The sequence below is a fragment of the Haemaphysalis longicornis genome, unplaced genomic scaffold (genome assembly GCF_048455015.1).
Source record: "Haemaphysalis longicornis isolate Haplotype H1 unplaced genomic scaffold, Haemaphysalis longicornis Haplotype H1 scaffold_1, whole genome shotgun sequence".
In the NCBI taxonomy this organism is placed as follows: Eukaryota; Metazoa; Arthropoda; class Arachnida; order Ixodida; family Ixodidae; genus Haemaphysalis; species Haemaphysalis longicornis.
The window spans coordinates 164,719,182-164,743,450 of NW_027526203.1; the positions used below are offsets into that span (position 1 = coordinate 164,719,182).

At 46.4% G+C, this 24,269-nt stretch overlaps 1 protein-coding gene across 4 annotated transcripts in view; it reads left to right on the plus strand.

The window, feature by feature from the left end:
• LOC144138887 (uncharacterized) overlaps positions 1-21,238 on the plus strand; it is a 92,169-nt gene extending 70,931 nt beyond the window's left edge. The window contains exons 13-15 of one of the 4 annotated variants that reach the window (XM_077671401.1): positions 5,021-5,211; positions 10,071-10,262; positions 18,941-21,238. In XM_077671401.1, the coding sequence (XP_077527527.1) occupies positions 5,021-5,211; positions 10,071-10,262; positions 18,941-19,075 (518 nt within the window). In that variant the 3' untranslated portion in view covers positions 19,076-21,238. The remainder of the gene's footprint in view (positions 1-5,020; positions 5,212-10,070; positions 10,263-18,940) is intronic. The other 3 variants (XM_077671393.1, XM_077671408.1, XM_077671414.1) reach the window with 3 other exon arrangements.
• The last annotated feature ends 3,031 nt before the right edge of the window (positions 21,239-24,269 follow it).

The window sequence follows — 24,269 nt, forward strand, 5'->3', positions numbered from 1 at the left end:
CGAACCGCTATTGCAAGCACGCACACCGCGTCACCCTTCGGGGTCTGGTGACGGTAGTCACGCGCACCACGAAGCATTCAATGACCTCCGCCTTTCGAGCCACACAACTTTCCGTAATCTGGCTCGTGATCTCGGGCATTCCCATCGCGATAACGTCCGTGTTGAATACCACAGACTGAATGAAAACTTGGTCGAGCGCAGCAGCGAAAATGAACTCGAACCGCACACTACGCAGTTCAGGCGGCCGCCATCTTGCGTTGCGCCGTGACACCCAATCAGGAGGGTCGTTTTAGCGTGCCCCGACCGGAGGACCAATAGCGCTTCAGCATCTATTTCTAGCTTCGTTTGCGCGTCGTTTCTTTTCTGCCGTTTGTGAATGAACAAAGATAAGAGACCAGCGAAACCGGAAAGGCAATCGCTCGGCCGATCTAATGATATCAAAATGGCCGCGCCGGTGGCACCGTTGCGGAGATACAGCCCTCCGAAAATTGCCGTTTTTTCACCCTTTTGCGCTGATAGTTTGTCACCGCACCTGGCGAAAGTATTTTTTTATGCCACTTTGCGGCGCTTTTCAGCGGAAAAACTTTGCAGGCGCACAGAATAGGAAACATAGAAGCCGAATATGTGGCTTTCAAAAAACGATGTTTTGGTCATTTTTCCGAAGTTGAAAGCCGCGTCCCCCCTTAAAACAATTTCTTCTGATCTTCAAGTAAGCTCTGAAACTTGTCAGCCTTGCTGCATTTTTCTCACTGATTTCAAATATGCCATTATTTTTTAGTTAGTGAAGTAGGTAGTTCTCAAGATAATTAGATAATTAGCCATTTCTGGAGGAATAGCGAAAACAGTGGTAGCCGTAAAACTGTAAACTTTATGCAATACTTTATGAACACTAGTGAATGCAATAAGAAAGTGTTTTTTTTTTTCTGTAACGCTTGGAACTAATTTTACGGCTCATTAAACTTTGGTGTTTGAAATTGGCATTCGAAATGGGTCCTGGCCACTGGTGCCACCAAAGTTTAATGAGCTGTAAAATTAGTTCCAAGCGTTACATCAGTAAACTGCTTTATTGCATTCATTAGGGTTCATAGTATTGGTCATAAAACTGTAATCTTTATATTTTCTAACACCGTTTTCTTTATTTCTCCAGAAATGGCTAATTATCTTTAATTATCTTTGGATTTGGCAGCTCTCGGACACTCTGAACGTTCTCCTGAAAGGAGTAATGACACGAAATCTTTGTGCTATGTTTTTTTGCAGCTATCGGTGCCTACGAACCCACTAATCACTAGATTGTCGAACGCAGCATAAATAATTACTTCCTGCTCCATTTCTTCGTGTCAGTTTTGGTTTCGGTTAAGCGAACACCTAGGCAGCCACTATGACAGAAATGCGCATTTGACGTCGCTGTTCATGTCGCACCACAGCCGATGCCAGTCTGGGCACGCTTGCCGTACTGGCCCGACCGGCTGTATTCGCACATGACGTCAGTCCCAAAAGCTGCGACGTGATGCACAAGGCGGAAAAGCACGTGCCAACAGCACCGTGGCCGCCTCGATACATCACAGGAGCCCCGACATCAGCCGTTTCAGTCAAAGCACAGATGACGTCATGAGCTTGCTCGATGGCGCGCGGATGAGCTTTCTCGTGCGCGCAAGGATTAAAAATTATTTGAAATGTTCTACTGAATGGTTACGATTTAAACTTTTGAGGCGGTATCTCCACATAAAAGGAAGCCTTTTACATGGTTATCTGAGCTTTGAAATTTCGTGCCAGTGCTCCTTTAATACTGATTTTTAATTTAAATTGTGAACCCCACAATGTGCAGCTTTGTTTGGGCTTGAGTCCTGTATAGAGCAGCAGTAACCAGCTCCAGCAACCTGTGCCTGCCTGCGCCACTGCGCGGCCACGGTTGGCCCCCGCGCAGCGATCGTGCTGGTGTAGTATACACGGCTCCCTCGCTGTGCGTGCGGTGTGCCCGGCGTGTTATAAAAAGCAATAAAAATGGTGCCTGTAATTGCTGTAAAACTTCGGTCACCCCCCCCCCTACCTTCTGGTAAGCCTGTTATTTGTGCTCGGGGGAAAAAAAGTTAACACTGGTACATTCATTATTTGGTTGCGACGAAATTGTACGGTATGTTTTACGTAGCTAGAAGCATGCATTGCTTGGTCAGAAGAATGGGTAATATGCAAGGTTTTTCTCTTGTGTTCTGTGGACAATTTTTTTCGTTGGTGCCCAGCACTTTGGCGGCCGCTACTGTGGTTTGACATAGGCGTCGTAACCGAGCGAACGAAGACGGAAAGAAAACGGCGGCAGAAGCGCAGTATGCTGAGCCAGCACGAGACTCTTCTCGGTGGTGATGCATGGTGAAAGTGTGAGGAGGAGGCAGTGAGACATGCTGGGTAGTGGCGACGTGCTGCAAGATGACGCCGTAGCAGCGCGTGCCGTCGTGCAGTCGACAGTGATGTGCGGTCACTTCCTGAGACACTGTTCGCGCCAACACAGACACTTACTATCGCTGCTGTTAAGAGAACACATGAGTGAGTGTTGTGTCAGTGCACTGCAGCACTGAGGAGTGAGTGCTGAATGGGCGAGGCTACTGGTGGATGTGCGTCCTCGTTAAGTGGCTCATCCAAACCACGTGACATTTGCGCGGGCGGTTCAAACAAGATTTACGACATGCTCAGTAGCAGCGACGCGCTGCGAGATAACGGCAGAGTATCATGCGCCGCTGTGCATAAGCTGATCGCGTGAGCACTTCCTGAGACACAGCAGCTATGCGCCGTGACCGAGAAGACTGCAGTTCGCGCTGTGCACAAATTATTACATTAAATTAAATCTGCCATTTTTTTTCTCTAGTCTAGTCAGGTTTGGTTATCTCTTTTGTCCTTTATTTTTTTCTCAATTTCTTTCTGTTAGTTTCTTTTAGATTTTTGTTTTTATTTGTCTAGAGTGATTTTTGGTGTGTGCAAAAGGGACAATTTCACTATCTCTGGTCTCCTCTGGGTTTCTTGCGACTGATGGTCACAAGATCACAATCACGATCACGAACATTTTTTATTTGTCTGAAGTCTGGTTAACTGTAGCTATAAAACAAAGCTTATCTCAAGTTTTCTCTAGCTATTGCTCTGTCAGCTCTTATGTTTTAATTATGGGAATGTGTTTTACAACTCATTAAGAAAGTGGTCAACTTGATATTAAATGTTGAGTAAAAACAAACAGGAATTTTCATTTTTTGTTTACAAAAAAATTAAGAAATTGAGATGATGTTTGACTTGGACTTTTTCTGCTACAAAACTCTCCGTTTGATGCTCCAAAGTTGCTCCAAAACTCCCCTTCGATTGCTCCAAAGCTGCTCCAAAAGGCTCAAGCCCGCTTCCACCCCTGTGTTTGATACAGAGGGATGAAGCCAGATCCAATTGAACTATGTTCTTCACGTCGCAGGCCGCTCGTATTTCAGCCACGGTATTCTGTTGAGTGAAGGAAGCGAACTGTGCAATAATGTTAACGCCGAAAATTGGTGTCAGTGCTCCTTTAATTCCTCCTGGGAAATAGCCAACCTCATTACGGAAGTATCTGTTGCTGCGAAGTAAACTTCCTGCTTGTGGCCGAGCCACTTCGCTATCATCAGTGCACACTAGCTACTAGCCAAAGCCAAACCAGGCCAAAGTTACTACTAAATTTGCTCTGTGGCTGGCTGGCTGTGCAGTGTAGGCCATGTTGTAAAACACAGTAACACCCAGCCTACCTAAACCTACACACCAACAAATCTTGTCATTAAGGCACTGCTCGAGCCCAGGAGGTAGTATTTGCAAGTTTTCGTGGATGATAGTTTTTTTGGCTGTTTAAACATGAAAATTTGGTATGTCTGTCACTCAATATATATATATATATATATATATATATATATATATATATATATATATATATATATATATATATATATATATATATATATATATATATATGGGCAAAACTGTTCCAAACTACTAAAACTGCTGCCGTGGCCCGCGCATATCCAGGTTGTTCAACACATGTTTGGTGCAAAATACCAATCCATAACCGAGTACAGCAGAGAGTATTAAGTGTACATTGGATTGGTTTTCGCGATAGCAAATGGAAAAATGTGAAATGGTATGTAAGGGGGGACATGGCTCTTAAAACAATTTTTTAATTTTTAAGCAAACTCTGTAAAACTTGCCAGTCTTGGTGCTTTTTCTCCACTGATTTCAAATAGGCCATTATTTTTTCAGTTGGTCAATTAGTTCCCAAGATGATTAGAGATAATTAGTCATTTTTGGAGGCACAATGGACAAAACAGTGTTAGTCATAAAACAGTAATCTTTATATTTTCCAATATTATGAACCCTGGTGAGTGCAATAAGAGAAGCTGTTTTGTGATGCATCGCTTGGAACTAATTTTACAGCTCATTAAATTTTGGTATTTGAAATGGGCATTCGAAGTGGTTCTTTGCCACTGGTGCCACCAAAGTTTACTGAGCTGTCAAATTAGTTCCAAGCGGTGCATCAAAAAACTTGTTCTTTCATTCGCTCACCACTGTTCATAGTATTGGAAAGTGTAAAGATTACAGTGCTATGGCAAAGACTGTTTTGTGTATTGTTCTTCCAAAAATTACTATTTATCTCTAATTATCTTAAGAACTAATTGACTTGCTGAAAAATTAATGGCATATTTGAAATTAGTGGGGGAAAAGCAGCAAGGCTGACAAGTTTCACAAAGTTTACTTACAAATTAAAAAAGTTTAAGAGCAGTGTCCCCCCCTTAAGAGGCAAAAAAGCAAACGCTAAAAGAAATGCCTTCTCAAGCTGCTCCAAGCAAAACAGAAACAAAAGGTCCCAACTGATGGTGCGCGAGCAGTGTGAACATCAGAGAATTGAATTGTTTTTTTAGTTCTTTTTTCACCACAATTAGTGTAACGAATATATTTTTGTGTATCATAGATTTTTGAGGATTCGTTTTCTTGTTTCTGTAACATGCCTGTCTGTTTTCTGCCCACACAGCGGGTAGGGCGTTTGAGTGGGCCATTCCGTTGGCACCGCTTCCACTGGATTCAACGTCGCCAATGCTGTCATCGCTTCATCGCCCGCCACTTCATCATACGGGCCCACACAACAGACTCAGCACCGTGCCTGAGGTCACAGAGACCACCGCAACAGCCCTCGGCGGCAAAAGTGGCACAAGCACAGCACTGGTGAGCAGCACCTCCTTATCGCTGCTGCACTGCTTTGTGGCACACGTGATGTGTGATGTGGTGGCTCGGCAATTCAGGCATTTGGCTACGTAGCCCCAGGACTCCTGTCTCAACTCGGTGTCTGTGCACCCCTTTCTCTGAGAGGGGCAAAGAAATGAAAATTCCTGTGTTAGGAGGGGCCTAAAGTAATCCGTAGCCCTCATAGCACCTCATACCCCAAGTGTAGCTTTGGCGCATTAAACTCCCAACATTGGAAAAAATTTTGAAGCCAGTAGCAGCTTCTTGGCTGCCTGCCGCGGTGGCTCAGTGGCTAGGGCGCGTTGTGCTGCTGAGCACGAGGATGCGGGTTCGATTCGTAGCCGCGGCGGCCGCTTTTCTGATAGAGGCGAAAAGCAAGAACGCCCATGTGTATGAGATTTCGGCACACGTTAAAGATCTCCGGGTGGTCAGAATTAATCTGGAGCCCCCTACTACGGCGTGCTTCATTGCCTGTGTAGCGTCGGCACGTTAAACCTCATTAACTCTTTCGGGACCCCTCCATAGGCCATCGATCACATATGATCGATGGTTTCACGAGCCTGCAGAATACAAATTTTCGCTCGATGGAACACCTAGTGACATCTAGGAGATAGTTTGAAAACTATAGTTTTCTCTTTTGTGAAGTTTTTTTTTATCGCCAGGCGGCAAGGCATCAGATATTTTATTCTAACGGGCAGTGGTTTCGAATGTAAACAAACATGGCGTCATACTCGCGCGAGCGCGATAAGAAATCCGCCTCATCTCGTCTCGCATATCTTCGCCTTCTACTGTGGATTTTAACGATGAGAGTGGCAGTGAAGAGTCGGAATGCGGCTTTAGAGATCGGATTTCAGCTCGAGTAAGGATTCAGGTGTCGATCAGCCTGGAACATCAAATCGTGCTCAAAGGTGGGTGTTGGTTTCGGTTTCAATTGTCTCTGGAGTAGGTATGTGCACTTGAAATATGTTCTGGCTGGTTTATATTTGTTCGCTAGGGTGTTAACTACCTATGGTGGTGATCTCCTGCCACCATCTCAGAAAGGGATCAAGTTTTCGCCGAGACGAAAGCCCGGCGTGTACCTGGGCGACGACGTAGCCATGGCCCTAGTGCCAAAGAGATCACGCACAAAACAAAAAACCAGTTACACCTAGCCGCATCAAACTTTCGCGATGAAGAAACAAAGCATTGTGTTAGATTTTGTATATCCTGAAATAATTTTATTCTTTTCTAATATTTTTATATTTACGCTTTTTTCTATTTTTTTCTGTAGTTTTTTTACAAAGTTCTTACTTTAAGATTTTTTCATGGTTCTATAGTCAGTGTTGAAGTAAAACTTGGTATTGTATGTCAAAGAACATATAATTAGCTGCATTTTGGTATATGCTAATGTAGGATGGTGCCTTTGCTTTATGTAATAAAAAATTTGTAGCGAGACCTCACTTTTTCATCACTTTTTCGGGCGGTCCCGAAAGAGTTAAAGTTGAGCTGTGTGTCATGAAACAGCTGCCATTTTCAAACAAAGGCAACATGATCACAACCATCCTCCTTATTGCTCTTACTACTTAGAAGGGGTTGGTCAACATCAAATTCCAAGGAAAATGGGCTCGTGTGGACATTATCAGCGGCAGTTTGACACTTGAGCTGTTAGTTGTGGAACTCCAGCAAATAAAACTTGCCTCAAAATGTTATCAGGCGTGACAACTCAGCAAGTTTTCTGACAAGGCTTTCCTTCCCCTGTGTGATGATCATATAAAAAAAAAGCCATAATGAAGCAATGCATATGCTTGCTGCACTGTCGTTCCATGTGCAGTTAGTTCAGGAAGAAATATCTTTCATGGTAAAGCTGTGGTCTGAAGGCCTTCTTGATTGGAGCCAACCAACAATCACTACTCTGAAATCCTCTTTCTAGATGGCAAACTTTGCTCTGTTGTGAAAAGGTCTTTTGTCAACTTGAGATTCATAACGTCTGTAGAACTTGCTTCTTCGTTATGGTGAATCGTTTCCAAATAATCTAATAGTCTTCACCATTTAGTGTGATGGCGATAATGTGCATCCAGTAAACAGTTTTGGCTTTGCTTGCCATCTAAACGTGCATAATTTTCGACTGTGATCCCACAGAAAAGAAAAAAGTGGTCCTTAAAGGGGCCCTGAAAGGCGTTTTGAGCACACTAAATGAAGTAGCACAATCGTTAGATTGGGTCGTCAACGTCATTTGTGCCAAGTATTACTCTTTTACGTGCAGCGGAAAGCTCACACTTTTGTTGCAAAGTTTGTCACTTTTTTCTCACCCTTCCCTTCGTGTTTTTGGACGCCGCCATCTTCACATGTCTACGTCATCGATTCCCAGATGCTCGTCATGAGCTAGACATCCTGCTATTAGGCGGCTTTTTCACGCACTTCCGGCGAAGAGATGAGTCGTCTGCTCAGCGTCGGCTCGCCGGCTGATCTGCCAGCGGAGTGCCGGAGTGCTTGGACATTTTACGACAAACAAAACAAGTGTAAACAAACGCTTAACCGTTTGTATTGAATGCAACATGGCCATAACACGACATGGATATTCTCTTACCTGAGTACGTTCCATAAAGAAAGCGTGGAAGCCCCGTGGCCCTTCTTTCGTGCAATCGCAGAGAACGCCCTGAGCCGAATGCCCGGGTTTGACGCATACTTTTTATTCAACTTCCAAACAATCCAGAGATGCGTTTCGAACGAACACAACGTCACAACATGCATTGCAAGTCCGAACCGCGATTGACAGACGATGGGTTGCCTCCTTCTGCCCTCGTAAATTCAGCACTCACCTCGCGCGCGGTTTGCGGGGACGAACAGCAAGTCACTTAACTCTGGCGCACAAGCCGAGATGGCTTTTAGCCACGCACACTGCACATCCCCATGCGAGGTTGAGTCGTACGTCGCTCGAAAAAGATAATCCAGACCATGGGAAGCACTATCCACCCGCAGAAGCACAACGTCGCATTGCATCGCGAAACAAAGGCGTCCACAACACACACACCATCGCCTCCTGTAATGTCAAACGCATATCGCACTTCCCAATGGGAGTGAGTGGTACGCCTGCAGTGCTCACATGTCGCGAGGTGGGGCCCCGAGCTGAACCGGGATCACGCAACCGTAACTGACTTCTGGAGCGGTTTGTGCCTTGTTGCCAAGGCAACCGATGTTTGAGATTGTCAAAGAAATGGCACTCGCTCCAGCGCTAGAAAGCTCAGAGCCGCGGCGGAGCAAGTTTTGCCAACGTTGCCGCTCTCCACCACGCGTCGCCCCAAGCTGAACTGGTCACATGATTGAAGCGTTTGTACATGGGTTCTGTATCGGTTTAAAATGTCTTTTTCACATGCTGCCGGCAGGAATTACCACCGCCGCAAAATAAGACCCGGCACCAGCGGGGCCACATCTGATACGGCACTTTTTGGATAAACAGTGTCGGTGTATCGAAGGGAACGAGCGCACGATCCTCCCCGTGCGGCTGCGAGTTCGCCGCCGATAGCGACTGCAGCAACGTACACCGCGAAATGGCAAGGCCAGGCCGCCGCACACATGCGGCCAGATTTTTCGTTCACTTTTCCAGCCTTGAGCGGAGTGCGGGATTCATGGTGTCAACAAAGCTTGCCCGTAGCAGACGGCAGTCGTAGGAGCGTAATAGCGGAAGTACGTCACCGCTGAGGAGCGCAGCATCATGGGAGGGGGTGCTCGCGCGCCGTCAACAGCGAAGAGTGTTGAAAGCAGGAGGAAACGCGGCGCGACGATAATGCGCGGTTTTTTATTTACGATTTCTCAGCTAATACTCATCGCTTTAACAAAATTCTTGCGGGAGGACATTGCTAATACATTGCTTTATATGGTTACATGTACATCCTTGCATCGGCGGAAGGTATTTCAGGACCCCTTTAAACTCGGGTAATTGTGGTCCTTTCCTTTTTTTCTTTTTTTCAAATGATAAGTTGGTCTCTAAACAAGTGGATGCTCTATGCGCCTTTCTTTTCCTCATTTTCATTCTCAGAGCCATTGTGCCACGAGTAAAAGCTACTAATTTGACAAGGCTCATAGCAAGCTGTTTTGGCCAGTGCAATTTTGGGGGAAACAGGCCTTCAGCACTCCATTACATGGTAATTTGGGATTCATTACAGTATTCTGATGGGCAAGTGTGCAAAGTTTGTGTGCAATGCAAGTCAGCAGAGAAGGCTTTTGCTTTGACCTGCGCTGCCTCGTAAATTATAGCTCCTGCTGTGATGCATGCAGTCCATCTGGCTTTGAAAGAACCAAACAGGCTTGCTCGGGTCTTTTGAGCAGGACTGGGCTAGTTCCATTATCCTGGGATGTTGTGGCTGCATTTCAGTGGAATGGTATGATTTTGTGTGCAGTAAGCGAATTAACTCTACGTGGCTGAAATGAACTCTGCAGCCCTCCATTGCTTTGTGCCTTGGTGTGAATATGGTGTACAGCAGTGCATGTTCATCAAAGCTACCACACCTCCTCTGTGCTACCAACAAATTTAAGACCTACCTTCTGTTATGGGGGAAGGCAACAACAGTAAGGAGCAAAGGAAGATGAGAATACAAATGATACACACCACTGAAAGTTAAAAAAAAAAGGAAAAGTGAAAGATGTGTTTAGCTGGTAAAACAATGCTAATTTAGGAGGGAGGAAAAGAAACCAATGTGTTGGCGTTTTTAGACGTAGTGTCTCGTTCACGATTTTCCCCGGTAAAGTGTGCGTGGGGCTCATGATGCTCCACTTTCATGAAGAGTTTGAAATGGTGAAACAGGTCTTGAAATAGAATTTCCAATGTGTCCATCGGTGTAAAGAATGCGTGCCTGGGTACTCAGGTCGTCGGAGGAGGTCCACTCTGCGTCAGTGGCAGAGTGCACTTGGCTGCATTGCCCAAGAATGGCGTCCCCCCTCTGAGTGTGCAGTGGCCCACGCTTGAGGAGTGTAGCCTGCTGATCGATGCCCGGCAGCCCTGGCTTGTGGACACCACCTTCAGCTCCCCAGCAGGTCCACAGCAGTGCCACAATGAGGCAAGTGGCCCCTCCGTACCAGTGGAACCCTCGAAACAGCTTGAGGGGAGCACACCCATTGTTCTGAGCTGTGCATCCCTGGTGCAGCAGCACTTCTGGCACGGGTTGCGCATGGGCAAGAGCCGCTTAGGAGCAGAAGTGTGCCAGAATTGGCAGTGGATTGAAGCAGTGCTGCCCGCAGTACCTGTGTGGTCCACCTACCTGACATGATGGCAGGAAATAAGTTCAGCTTGGCGCTGTGCACCTGCAGACTTAAAGGGACCCTGGAACACTTACCATCGACTACTCGGAGTGTATTTTAAGGTAGTCTTTTGTACCAGAAATCTCCTCCTGCAAGAATTGTGAAAATCTGTTCACTATCACCGAAACTATGTGCGATGAAAAATCGCACGTAATTGTTCCCTCTCAACTCGACCGCTGACAATGCGACAAAAGCTGCGCGCTCTCTCCCGGAGATGGGGGCGGCTCGCGGCGTCTTCTCCGGCGGCCTTCGATATATGACAGGCCGGGGAGTTTTCCCTTTTTCACGGAAACGTGAAGGGGTCTATTTCCGGTTTGGTGCCACAAAAAAGCAGGCACGACTGCCTGCTCGCAAGCGCGCGCTCAGGCTGGTAGGGTGTTTTTGAAGCAATAAACGTTTGTTTTCATGTAATCTGGCTGAAAGGGGAGTATTAAGTTCGTCACTCAAACTCCACGCGCACTCAAAACACAAAAGAAATGTCAAAACTATGCGCACAGGCTCGGGCATAGAAGAGGTTGGTACACAGCACTGACAACGGCGGATCGTCACAAGAAATGCGAGAAATAAGCCGCGAAGCTCACCAGCGACAGCCAATAGGTAGGCATGGCCTCAATGACGTCGTTTAGGCCATGCCAGGGGTGCATAATGAGGAAAATTAAAGGGAGCGCGGTTGGTTTTTCCACGTCTTGCACAGCGATTTGCGCGCAAACCGCTTCATGTGCACGTGTAATATTTGGCTCAGGTATTCCTGGCAGTGTAATCTAAACGTCGCGCAGGTTTACTTGCACTGCTCAAAGAGTGTTGCACGGTCCCTTTAAGGCCCAACGAACAGCCCACCAAGCACTGCTATGCCTGGCAGAACCTTGTCACTGTGCACACCCATTATTGGTGCAGAGCTTCTTGCGCCTTATACCTTCTGCACTTCATGTACAAATCTACCATTGAAAGGAAAAATAGGCAGATGGGACCTAGTGCGTTTACGCTTAAAGGGCCACTGAAGTGAATTTTTCAAGCTCCTGTTTTTGCTTGCACTGCGTAGATTGGCTCAAATAAACACGCTTTTCATTTTTTATCCAGTCAATAAGGCGGTATTTATTTTATAAAGCCCGAAAGAAGTATAACTGCCATGTCTGGTCTGCAGCGGCCGCACCAACTAAAGCAGGGACATTCATACAAGGTGCTACATGATTGGACAATGTTCAATATTAGAATTCAAACCATTTTCGGTTTCGGTTCTGTGAAATTCTCGATATCTCAGCAATTGGCATACCGCGCTTCTGCCATGTTGTCGGCTGTGAAATGAGTCTGATAAGCCTATTAGCACGGCTTGGGATCGTAACAATCACTAGCCGAGGCATATGCAGTGGATGAACGCCCTCTGCATCACTGGAGACGCCCAAATGCGATGCGCTTTTCTCCCCACCTTTGGAGCTTGCCTGGCTTGCGCCCATATCGTAAGAGGTGTGTTTGCACCAGGCCAAGGGTCGGCCGATTCGGGACTGTGCCCACAAGCGGTTGGTGGTCATAGCAACATCATGTCGATGAGAACTCGCCAGCACATCAGGGTCAGTCTGCACGTGTTCTGTGAACTCGCACGTGGAGCAGTGAACGTTGGTGGGAAAATGGTGAATTCAGTGTAGAAAACATTGCTCAAACACAAATAAATCAACTTAAAAAAAAAAAAAAGACATGCGCTATCACGCATTCAAAGTTGCGAATTGCAAAACAATGGAGCTAGTGCTCCAGACTACTCGGCCATAAGCCAGCGCTGCCAGGGGAAGAAATATACACTACCGTATTTACAAGATTGTAAATCGACTCTAATGTAGGTCGAGACCCCCCCCCTCTCAAATTGCATCTAAAAAAAAAAAAAAAGAAAGAAATGCGAGCGCAGAAAGCAGCCCATTTAAACACTGCTGTGAATGAGCGCCGAAAGAGTTCTTCGAACCCAGGGCACTCGTGACAGATGGGACGATTCAGCATAACACAGAAGTGACACAAGCACGCGGCAACACGGCCGCCTAGAAAATTGTATCACAAGAAGCTCTTCGTCAACTACCAATACCCCCCATACGGCGGCTCTTTAATCAATGATCGATGCTTCCACAAGAGCCGTACACTCGTGGTGCATGCAGTAGATGTTAAAAAAGAAAAGCTTTTGTATAAGCACGTGGAATAACCGTGCACGGTGGGTTGAGCGGGAAACTTTATTCCCAATCATGACAACACATTCGCTGCGAGATGACAACCATCGAAGCTACTGGCAGCAGCCAGTGCCGCGTGATATCGAAACAAACATGGCGACTGATGTAAGGCCGCTTGCGATTTTCTTTGATTCGTGATTACGTTTCTCGCATTCATGAAGTGTTTTGTTCGCCTCTAATAAACAAATTGAGTACAGTTAAACCTCGATGTAACGAACTTCAATGTAACGAAACCCTCGATGTAACGAACCACGGAATTTTTTGTAACTTCAAGTGTATGCACACCATGTATTTTCACCCTCTGTGTAACGAAGTCCCGTTTGCCGGAATTTCAATGTAACGAAGTTTCATGGAGAACGAGGCACGATATTTAAGTTGTAGATGTAGATTTTGGGAGACGCAAGCGCCGAAATGGGGTCCCAATAAAACGCGAACGGCGACACGGGTCTCCCAATGCCGCGGATGGAGCCAGCCACGGAGTCTTTGATTAAGTCCTTTGCCTACAAACTGCGTGGCGTGCATTCACGGTTGGCGCACTGTTTCTGTCGGAGCTTAATCGTCTACTGCTTAATCCGCATCAGCGTGAACCGCACGCAGCGTTTTCTCCCTGCAAAAACGCAAAACGCGCCCCGCAAGCCACAGGCGCGCTGACGCAGCCGCGGAGACCACCCGCGCGATGCGGGTAGCTCCAGCGACCGCTTCTAACCTCTCGCTGAAACGCAACTTGAGGGGCATATGAGAGGGGCGTGCGAGAAAAAAAGCGGATAACGTGGGCGAAATTTTCATTGTAAAACGTGACACGCGCCGCTTACGAAAGCGCCCATCAAATATCCTCCGCGGTGGTAAGCCTAATCGCCACTGGCGTTGGCGCCGCCGCCGCAAGCCGCCGCTTTGCACTTCGTTGAGTTCGCTCATGCTTGTTGGGTTTCGTCGTCCCAGCAAGCATTTGTGAATCTTTATGAGCCTTGCACGCGCGTTTTTTTTCACACCGGCGTCTGCGATTGCGTTCCGGCGGCGGGAAGTGACTCGCGCTGCGCGCAGCGGTGGGAGGAGCCTGACCAGTTTCGCCACGGTTTCGCCAATGGGGAGGCGCGCACCCTACGGCGGGAGCTTCGAAGCGCTCGGGGATGCTGGCTGGCTAGACGATAAGGCCGCCGCGAAGGATATTTGATGGGCGCTCTCGTAAGCGGCGTGTATGACGTTTTACAGTGAAAATTTCGCCCACGTTATCCGCTTTTTTTCTCGCATACCCCTCTCGTTTGCCCCTCGAGTTGCGTTTCAGCGAGCGGTTAGAATCGGTCGCTGGAGCTACCCGCATCGCGCGGGTGGTCTCCGCGGCTGCGTCAGCGCGCCTGTGGCTTGCGGGGCACGTTTTTGCGGGAAGAAAACGCTCCATGCGGATCACGCTGATGCCCGCGTAGACGATTCAGCACCGATAGAAACAGAAACAGTGCGCCGGCCGTGTATGCGCGCCACGTTTTCTTTTTCAGAAAACGCTCCACGGGATGAACACTTCATTATAACCGCGAATTTCAATGTAGCGAAATTTCAATGTAACGAAGTAAATTACGAATTTTACCGACTTCGTTACATCGAGGTTTAACTGTATCACCGAATCTCTTGAATCAACACACAGCGCTGACGTAAGCACAATCATCACTTTGTTCAGTACACTTCCGAACGCGGTGGTAGAAGGTTAGCCGCTCAAGGTATGGTGGACAAAGGGCACAGATCGGGAATGCCAACTTTCAAAGTCGGCATCATTTTTATTGACGGCAGATTGTATGCAATGGTGAACGCTACGCTTCGACCATAACCATAGAAATGAGGGTGTTGCGCTTTCCTCGGCTCGTAGCACCCCTGATTTCTCATTTCTCTTGCCGTTACAAGCGGCACAAAGATCGATTTTGATTCTAAGTCGACCCTCTAACATTTAATTGTCAAACTTGAAAAAGAGGGTCGACCTAGAATCGTGTAAATACGGTATATAACGTATAAACAGTTTACATTTTTTAGCTTTAGCGTTCCAAGCAGCTTAGATGACTATTTCTTGAATAGTGCTCTTGCAGTAAGCGTCCCCCAAATTTTCACAAATATCTCGTCTCTAGTGACTGCATTCATTAGGCAGAAGAGCATTCGCAGAAGTGTGGTCGTGCTGCTGACCGCTGTACTAGTTCACCCAGCGCAAAAAATTACGCCCATCTTCCCGCGAGGGAACCTTGATGTGATGCGACGCATCAGGGGGGAGCGTTTGGACTGATGCTGGTATTGGATTGCGTCAGTCCACTCGCTGAAGAATCAAGTCAAGCACGCAGTCGTCAAGCAAGTGACGCGAAGTCGAACGAGAGCGAGCGCTGACTGAACCGCCGCAGCGCGCTACCTGCTTTATATTCACAGCGCCTGAAGGAGAGGAGACAGCGGAGAAGAGTCGCGCATGCGCGCACTTGCGCGACGGGAGCGGAGCGGACCGAACGCACGCAGCTGTTGTTTATGATAATGAGACTGAGTGAGAGTGTTGTGCACAGCTGTCGGAGAGAAGAGCGGAGGAGAGTCGCGCATGCGCAGGTGGCATGCGGACAACGCCGCGATGATGCAGGAGGGACATGCCTCAGAGCAAGAGATGTGTCGCATCTAAAAAGTGCTTTCCGCACCTTGGTTTTACGCTGTACGATGAAAGTTTTGTTTGATTTTAATTCCTTAGTACCTATAAGCGTCGCTGACTCTTCTCCTGCCTTCAGTTGGCCTCAGATTTTTCTACTAGCTTACCAGTCCACGAAGCGTTGCATGTGCGCTTGCATGGAGCAACTTCGGCTTAGAGCTTGATAGTCTACAAACTAACAAACTAAAGGCACATTCTTCTGAGGAACAAATGTGTCGTGGCTTAGTTTCAAGTGAACGAACGAACTGCGACGACCCGCCAGTGGCCGACTACTTTTGTTGGAGGGTCGGAGAGCCGTGCAATCAAGCCAAGCCATCTTGTTTTGGCATCATACGAAACGTCATTGGAAATCGGCATGGAGAATGCAGAGAAAACAGCATTTTCGAATTGATTTTTCTACTGAATAAAGTCATGCAAACACAGCGAGAGTGGGCGAAACATGGCCTAGACTCCAGACTATAATTTGCGCTAGTAGTCTCGCAATGTTTACAAATCACTTCAATGTGCCTTTAACTGGGATGTGGTAAATAAAACACCCTACCTAATGTATGCACAGATTGCAACCAAACTTGGCAAACCAAATTTTCATTTCATTTTTCATTTTCTTCTACCAGTATTTCTGGCTGGATTGCCGAGCTAAAAGCTGCAGTATCAGTTTGACGAGGCTCAGCAAACCGTTACATGGCAGCAAAGTCTGACAACATTAACATGTTATGCAGTCTCGTGATATAACAGAACAGAAAAACTTGCAAATCCAAGACACAAAAAAATGAAGGAAGCTCACACTAACGCGCAAGACTTGAAGGTAGTGAAGCTGTACGCAACCTTCACGACCATCACGAAGGTTTAACTCCATGATTGTAGCTGATTTGCTTCTTTATTCTCCTCAAAAGCCCTCAAAGTAGTCCAGGTTGAAGCTGGGTGCTCAATAGGGTTTGTATCATTCATACAGTGCTGGCTGGCCTAAATAGTAAAAATTTCAAGCACTGCGTACAGCCTCAAGTATGTGCAAGGCATTAGATGAAAGCTTTAACGCCACGCTGTCCTCACCTGCAATGAAATGCGCTTCACAGGTTCAGCAGTGATACATTCCATCATTGGCGCCTTCTTTGTGAATTCATTGCTGCAGCCAAACCACCTTCCCTAGCCTTTGCTATGGGACAGCAAACAAGCCGACACGTGTGAAGCTTTCGTTGTGCGGCGTGTTTCGAGTGCGCTTGTAGGAAGCGTAAACAGCGCAGTCCGCCATTCCGTAGCGATAACAGCGGCTTGCTTCTCCTTATGACAAGGCAATCGCAAGCACACAAATTGCGCGGCAAAAACACTGCCCACACAAACTGACTTGCCAACACGATGGCGCAAACTGCATTTCGCGTCTGGAAACGTGACAGCGCGCAACCGTACAAATGGAGTCGGGGACACTGCGCAGGTAGCGCCGCTGTGTAGAAAAGAGGGAAGTGCATGCACCCTGCACATATTTACCTGTTAGGTGGGGTGTGACTGTTGTGCTATTTTTGTTATTACTGAGGCTACAAAAATAAACAAGCAGCTTTACTGTGCACATGGACACCTTTGTGAAAACAGTAGCCCAAGAATTTGGAGAAATTTAGGCTTATTAAAGCTCATTAATTTAGCAATGAAGTGGTTAAGCATGCATTCATGACTTCAAAACTATACCGGGTAACAACAAACTGATTTGTTTTGACATTGTCATAGTCAACTGTACTTGTGCACCAAGTTTGCTTTTAATCAGTGCATAAATAACGAAGTTTGTTTTAATTGCCACTTAAGCTAGTCGTGTGAGAAAGGAAAAGCATTACCATATTTACTCGCATAATGAACCCACTTTTTTTCCAGAAAATTCGCCATGAATTTGGGGTGAGGGTTCATTATGCGGGAAAAAATTGCAAAAGATTTTTTTAAAGTTGAAATTTCACACAATAAAGTTGCTAAGAGAAGTGCGTCAGGGCTTACCATTTTCATAAAAACACCCGAGTGATTACGTAATGGATTTTATTTTTTATTCTGAACATGCCAGTGGCCCCCTACTTGCCATGGAGCTGTCCTCCTCACTGAAATCGCTAGCAGCTTCACATTCGTAGTCGACCCACTGCGCACCGTCTTGCGTGCCGTCAAGGCACTCCAAAACTTTTTCTCACACCCAGAAACTTTCCTTTTTTGGGCCCACGAAACACACGGTGGACCTTGTTCACCGCCCAAAAACCTCTTGTTTTCGCCAGTAGCGTACACGCGCTGGGTGAACACTGAAGTGCCGCCCAGCCGCGCGGTTTCCATGTGCATCAAAGCATGCTGCACCACCTTTAGTTTAAAACCGGCTGTATAGCTCATGTGCTGGCACATCGTACGGGGCGCACCAGGAGCCCCAAAAAGGTCGCAACACGGCTGAGAAACAAAACCATGGAGCGTAATGGCGACGTTGCGGAACAGCTAGAGTAGAGTATGTTTAGTGCTTTATTCGCACGACGCCAGAACCAGCCAGAACGGCAAAAAGCAGGGAAGGAGTGCGGCGTGCGTTTTGCGCTATGTTCGCGCGCCGCAACGTTTTTATGGCGCAAGGTGTGTTTTGCATTCAGCAGGTGGCGCACCACAAATGCGCAATTTTTAAATTGAGCCACAGCATTCGCGCTCAACATCTCCGGCTATTGTTGCGATTTCTTTTTGTTGAAATGCATTCTTGGCATTTATGCGTGTACTGTGGCGTGATATCAAGTTACTGCGATCGTATACAGCATCAGCAACCATGCTGAGATAAAAACATATTCCCGCTGCATTTTTTATTCAAAGTGACAAAGTAAATTCTGAAGAAGAAAAGTGGGGGGAGGGTTCATTATGCGAGTAAATACGGTATAGTCCTGTAGGTGGATTTTTTTTTTTTTTTAGCAATACATGCATGAAAGTTGTTTCTGCCAGTATTGAGTGCTGCCACATTCCTCAGTTCCAAGAGCAGAAACGATAATGCCGGTGGGCAGTGCAGCGTTGCGCCGTGCAGACAGTCCAGAGTGTCTGGTGACTGCTGGGAGAGGCAACAGTGGTGGCGTGAAGCTCTTTTGGAGAAGCCAGTGCTGCAGTCAGCCACCAGCAGTACAGTGGAGTGCCCCAGCACCGCCGTATGCGTGGGCGTGCTGAAATCGCGTGTCCCCTTTCTTCTCCGCTGTACTCTTGTTCATCCTCCTGCATTTTGCACTCGCACCAAATGTGTAATGATCTATTTTTTGTGACCATCTTTTGGTCTTGACAGCAACGATGCAGACACCACCTTTTCTCCGCATGGGACGTTTATGGCTTTTACTCTAAAGTGAACTGCTTAAATTCTCCCGTTGCTCGCATCAAACCTTGGACCTTGCAAGGCCTTCCTTATTGGTGCCACTTGTGGAGACAGGGCCCACTGTTTGTATGCCGAGCATCCGTGGCTTTGCAATTGTAGAAACATGTACCATCAGTGGTGTGCAAGGAAACGGGTGCTTTCAACGTCTGTGTAGTAAGAGACGCCTTCATTGGAGACTTGTGTGCCACGAGTGGGTCGCCAAGCCTGCTGTTTCCTCCCCCCTTGCAGGACAAGTCTTCGTCAGCCGCTTCCCCACTATCACAGTCGCTGCTTTCGTTCATCCGGCACGAGCAGGACATCATGGCCGGAGAAGCCGAAGAAACGGCGGCAGTGGCGGCAGCGGCGACCAACGAATCTGAATGAAGTGGGTGCCGAGACGACTCCTTCTCTGTGCACTCCTACCACAGTCCCCAGAGGGACTCTGCTTAGATTTTTTATTGCTTTTATCCTGGACATGCATTTCTTTTATCTAGTATACACGAAGACATCCACACATGTGCTGGCCAACATGAGGGTGCTGTCAGTTGTGGGGTTTCTTCAGCTACCGGGAGCAGGTGTGGGAGGGCAGTACGTGATGCCTGGTGTGGTTCCCTGGCCAGGTGCCACCGTTGATGTGGGTCCAAGAGTGCCCAAGGGCATGACTGCTTGACCTGTTTCCTCCCCCCTCAGTGAAAGGCTGAGCCCCATTGCAGCTGGAAAGGCAGAGAGCAAGTGCCACCAGTGTATTTATTTTTTCATTTTTTTCAGTGCGCATGCCACTCAGTTCGGTTCCCATCTAGTGCACGGGTCACTACCAGAAAAGGGGTGATGTGGTGATGTTTGATGTTGCAGTCAGTTGCACTTGTGTTTAGGTGGCCACTAAACTGATTGTCGTCGCGTAGTGGCTGGGCCTCTGTTTCCTGGCATCTCGAGGCTGTGGCAGTCAGCATGTACATAAAATCGTGCCAAGAAATGTTTTGTGCCTGTAATTGCACGACTGCATGTTTGGAGCAAGCCATATCAGTGTTCACAAATTAAATTTTGGCATTGCACTACCCTTTTCTTCTACTTATCCCGTGACCTCTCCTGCCTGGTATTCTGCAATGCGTTTCTGGCCTTCCTCTGCTGCCTTTGGGGCTGCAAGAGAATCGCAATAAATTTTATTACAGATGTTATGAGAACGCTGTGGTTTTTATTTTGTTTACAATCTGTTGTCATCCAGTGCCCGCAGGAACACTGGGTTCAGCTTTGCATTTCTGGCTCTGTCAAAACAGCTGCCATGGCCCGTGCAGACTGAACAGCCTCCAAGGGTATTCCTTAGCTGTGTTAAGTGGTAGTTGTGTGCTGGGGAGGGATCATCAAAAACCCTTGATGCCGTTAGGGCTTGCATCAAGGGTTTTTGATGATCGCGGAAGTGTTATAGAATGGCCACCTCTGTGTAGTGGAAGGTGCAGGCGCTTGTAGCTGAATGGGTGGCTTGGTTGACCGCCGAAAGTGTTTCGATATGCTTTCCAAGCTGTCATCTTGTTTCCATTGGCACGCTTTGACCTGTGGTGCCGGTTTGATTTTACCTAAAATGAGAGTATTCCTTACCTCGTGTACGTGGCACTCCCGCAAGAATACATCGGTTTTTGTGCAGTGCGTGTGTGAGTGCATCTGCAGGTTTGTTGTTTATATTCAGCAAAACTACATGAAACATGGTAACTTCAGGCATATCTTTCTCTAATGACAGGGCAGTAATTTTGAGGAACGCAGTGTCTAGATTGCCATCTGACAGCACCCCAGCTCAGCGCTACAGGCAAGGCTAGAGTGCTGTTCAACCAAGTTCGAATTTTAAAGACAGGCACTCTAGCACAGCTTTTGAAGGAAGGCATGTTGGTATAGAAACTGCAAGCAGATGCACCCATTGTAGTGAACACGGGCAGCTTTGCTGTTGATGGCTCAGGTTTGGGTCGGAAGGTAAATTTTTGCTCAAGCTAGTGTCGTAGCAGTTCACTTTCATGCCTGCTGAATCAGCAATTCTGGTAGGATATACAAGGCATAAAAAGTTCTGCCTAATAGCCAATCTTGTGTGAAAAATTTGCAACATAAATGAAAGAACCAGAAGTGTTTGAGCATGCCTTAGCAATGCATAGGCATCTGCTGTCTTTGTAGCTTCAAGGAGTGCCGCATGCTCTTGATGATGGCAAAAAGCAGTTTGGGCAAGTGGCAAGCCTGAAGGAATTTATACCGTTGTGCAAGGCATTCTTTTATCGTCAAATTCTTTAATGCCAAGTGACCGATATGTCGAGATTTCTTCTATATTTTGGAGGAGTTGTCATTGTTTCAGTCAGTTTACAGGCAGTTCCTGCTTTTTAAAGGTTTTGAGGGACTCTTCCAGTGTTGTCAATATTCTGATATCGTAAACATACTGGTCAGTCTCTACTCGTTGATTATAATGCCGCGAACCATGTATGGGTTTGTTTATTTATTGTTTGTTTTTACTGCCGGGCCACGCCCGGCTGTGTTATCTGCGTTCCAAAAGAAGCGCGTCTTGCATTCTTTACTTTTATGCCGCACGGGCTATCACATTCAGATAAGCAGACTGTTTCGCCCTAACGTCACTAGCCGAGAATGATCTTCTGTGGTCTACAATGTTCTGGATGTGAATCGACGTTTCCAGAAACACTTGCGCCGAAAGATAAAAGCCTGCAGAGCAGTCGCCGCGGCATTCATTCGACGACACTCCCCTGTGCTAGTCACTTTGTTGACCGCTGCTTCGCCGCCTCTGTATTCTTTTGAGTTGTTAGGGGAGCACAAGTTCGCTCCAATAAACTTGTTTCTACTTCAAGACAACTCCGTCGTCCTTGGCTTCGTGACAATAACAACGGGTAGTGGGCTAAAAGCGATTATCTCTGAATTACATTTTTTCAGGTGAAAATAGCTTTTTGGGTGAATACAGGTTTTGCTTAAGGGGGGACGTGGCTTTCAAAATCAACTTTTTTATTTCTTTGTGGATTTTGATGAAAATTGGCACAGCGACTGGAAATGCTTCCGTGATAACACCATAAAAATTTCAAACTAATATTTTGAAAACTTTTTTATGTATTAAATTTTCTTTCTGTTCCGCTTGTACCGAGCTTGAGCGGCTTATAAAACACGATAGAAAACTTGTTCGAAGTGCTTTGCATTCCCAAATGAATGGACGAGGTCGTGACAGTTTTAGAATTTTTTTTTACAACACAATGTTTTTTGGTTTTCATTTTTTTAGAGGTTAATGTGCAATAGGCATGTTGACTGTGAACGATTATTCGAATAAAAAAATCACAAAAAACAAATCTGGAAAACCAAGAGTGTCACGACCTGAACTGTTTATCAAGGAATGTAATGCAAGAGACGAAATCAAAATAGACCCAGCGGTCACAAAAAAATCCCTGGTACAAGCGACGGAGGTGGCAAAAAAAACTGTTTTGAGAAAACGGCTTCCAAAGTTGCAACATAGGTTTCACTTATCAAAAGTCGTCATGGTTGTAGCCTTTCATGTCCTTTTGAACATGGGGCTTCTGGAATGCCTTGCCTTGAAATTGGAGTGCCTTTTACAGCCTTTTTCTTTCCAGAAAACATCATTTTCAGCTCCTCCGTGAAGAGTACATACCCCACTTTGCAGACCAAACGAAGTGGGAGATGGGTTTCAATGGGCTTTCAATGCAAAGTAGGTTAGCTGGTTGGCTGTATCGCACTGAACACAGGGTTCGCACAGGTCCTTGAAAACCTTGAAAACCCTTGAATTTATAAGTGTCAATTTCAAGGCCTGGAAAGTCCTGGAATTTTTAAATGGTCCTTGAAAACCCTTGATTTTTCTGGAGAGAACCAATGGCCCTGTTTTTTCACAAGAATTTGAAGTGTTTGTCGTGGATTTTAGGTGTTTAAAATGTAAAGAAACATTGTAAAAATCAAGTTTCAGTGCATTGCGTGAAATTACGAGTTTGGTGGATTGTCATTATTACTAGGCAACATTGGGAGCAGCACTCCTCAATAGAATCTATGTCACGATACAATCCTGTGAAAGCCGGCTTCTCTTCTCTATCTTGCATGTTCCATCTAGTCTGAACGGCCGCTCCTTGCATGTTTTCTGTGCCGCGTACGCTCCATCTGCGTTTGCTTTTATGTGAAAATGGTAGACGTGTACATAGTTCGTCCTGCCTTGCAGCAACACTTGCTGATTTAATTTCAGCTCATACTCTTGCTGACGAAGCAGAAGATGCAGGCAACATTAACTAAGTTTTGAAATCAAGAAGCCTCAGCAAAACACCAAGAAAAAAGGAAGACCTCTAAATACCAAGTGTGAAATAAAAAATAAAGCTGGGGAAGGTTCACGAACCCGTTAGCGCCTATCTAAATGTGCACTAATGTGCTTAGGCATTCGGCAATAAGAAAATTTTGCATTGTGTTGAAAAAAGTTTTTATCTAATCTAATCTATCTAATCTATCTAATTTTATCTAATCAAGGCCCCCATCTAATGTTTTATCCCAGATAAAACATTAGATGGGGGCCTTGAAAATGTGTTTTCTGGTCCTTGAAAACCCTTGAATATTTGCTTTTGAAGCCCGTACGAACCCTGTGAACAGCCTCCTTTTGCAGTGTTGTCACCATGGCAACAAGTTGAGAATTTTTTTTACTTAAATTTGAACATTTTTGGCTTTTTTTTATGTTTTATCATCTTGCCTGGCACAGCAACTTAGTACTCATACGTGCAGAGGTGTTCATTGCCAAAAGTTTGCATACCACAAGGATGAAAATGAGCTACTTTGAAGCTTGGTAGAGTATTCTGCATAACTCCCAACTTCAATGCAAGCGCATATTTTTTTAATACTTTTGACATTCAAGGCATCCAATATTTCTAGCAGCAAAGCCAGTATGCCCTAAGCAATGGTATCAATAATTTCCCTAAAAAATCACTGTTAAATGCTGCGACAGTAACGTACATTTTTAATGCAGAGAACATATTTTTATTCCTATATTACTAACTCAAACCTGTTTGCATGAAAATTACAAGTGCACGGGAAACGTTGCGCATCGCAGCGCACGCTTACCGCGACATATCGAACTTTAATTATACCTGATATGGCTGGTCAGGTCGCTTTTAAGATTAAATCTAACGTCGCAGGCATTAATTACAACTACTGGCGTTCAATCGTAACCGGTTGCCCAGTCATGTGCTGCTCCAATGCGCGTCGGCTATGCCGTGCGCGCCAGCGCGTTTGACGCGTCGACCGTTTCTTTTTCAAGGCTAGCGAGTCCACAGTCAAAACACAGCAATAACTAAGCGTGTAAACATCGCAAACCCGACTAAAAGTTCACTTCACGAACCGCTATCGCAAGCGCGCACACCGCGTCACCCTCCGGGGTCTGGCGACGGTAGAGTCACGCGCACCACGAAGCGTTCGATGACCTCCTCCTTTCGAGCCACACAACTTCCCGTAATCTGGCTCGCGATCTCAGGCATTCCCATCGCGATAACGTGCGTGTTGAATACCACAGATTGAACAGAAACTCGGCCGAGCGAAGCGGCGAAAATGAACTCGATGCGCTCGCTAC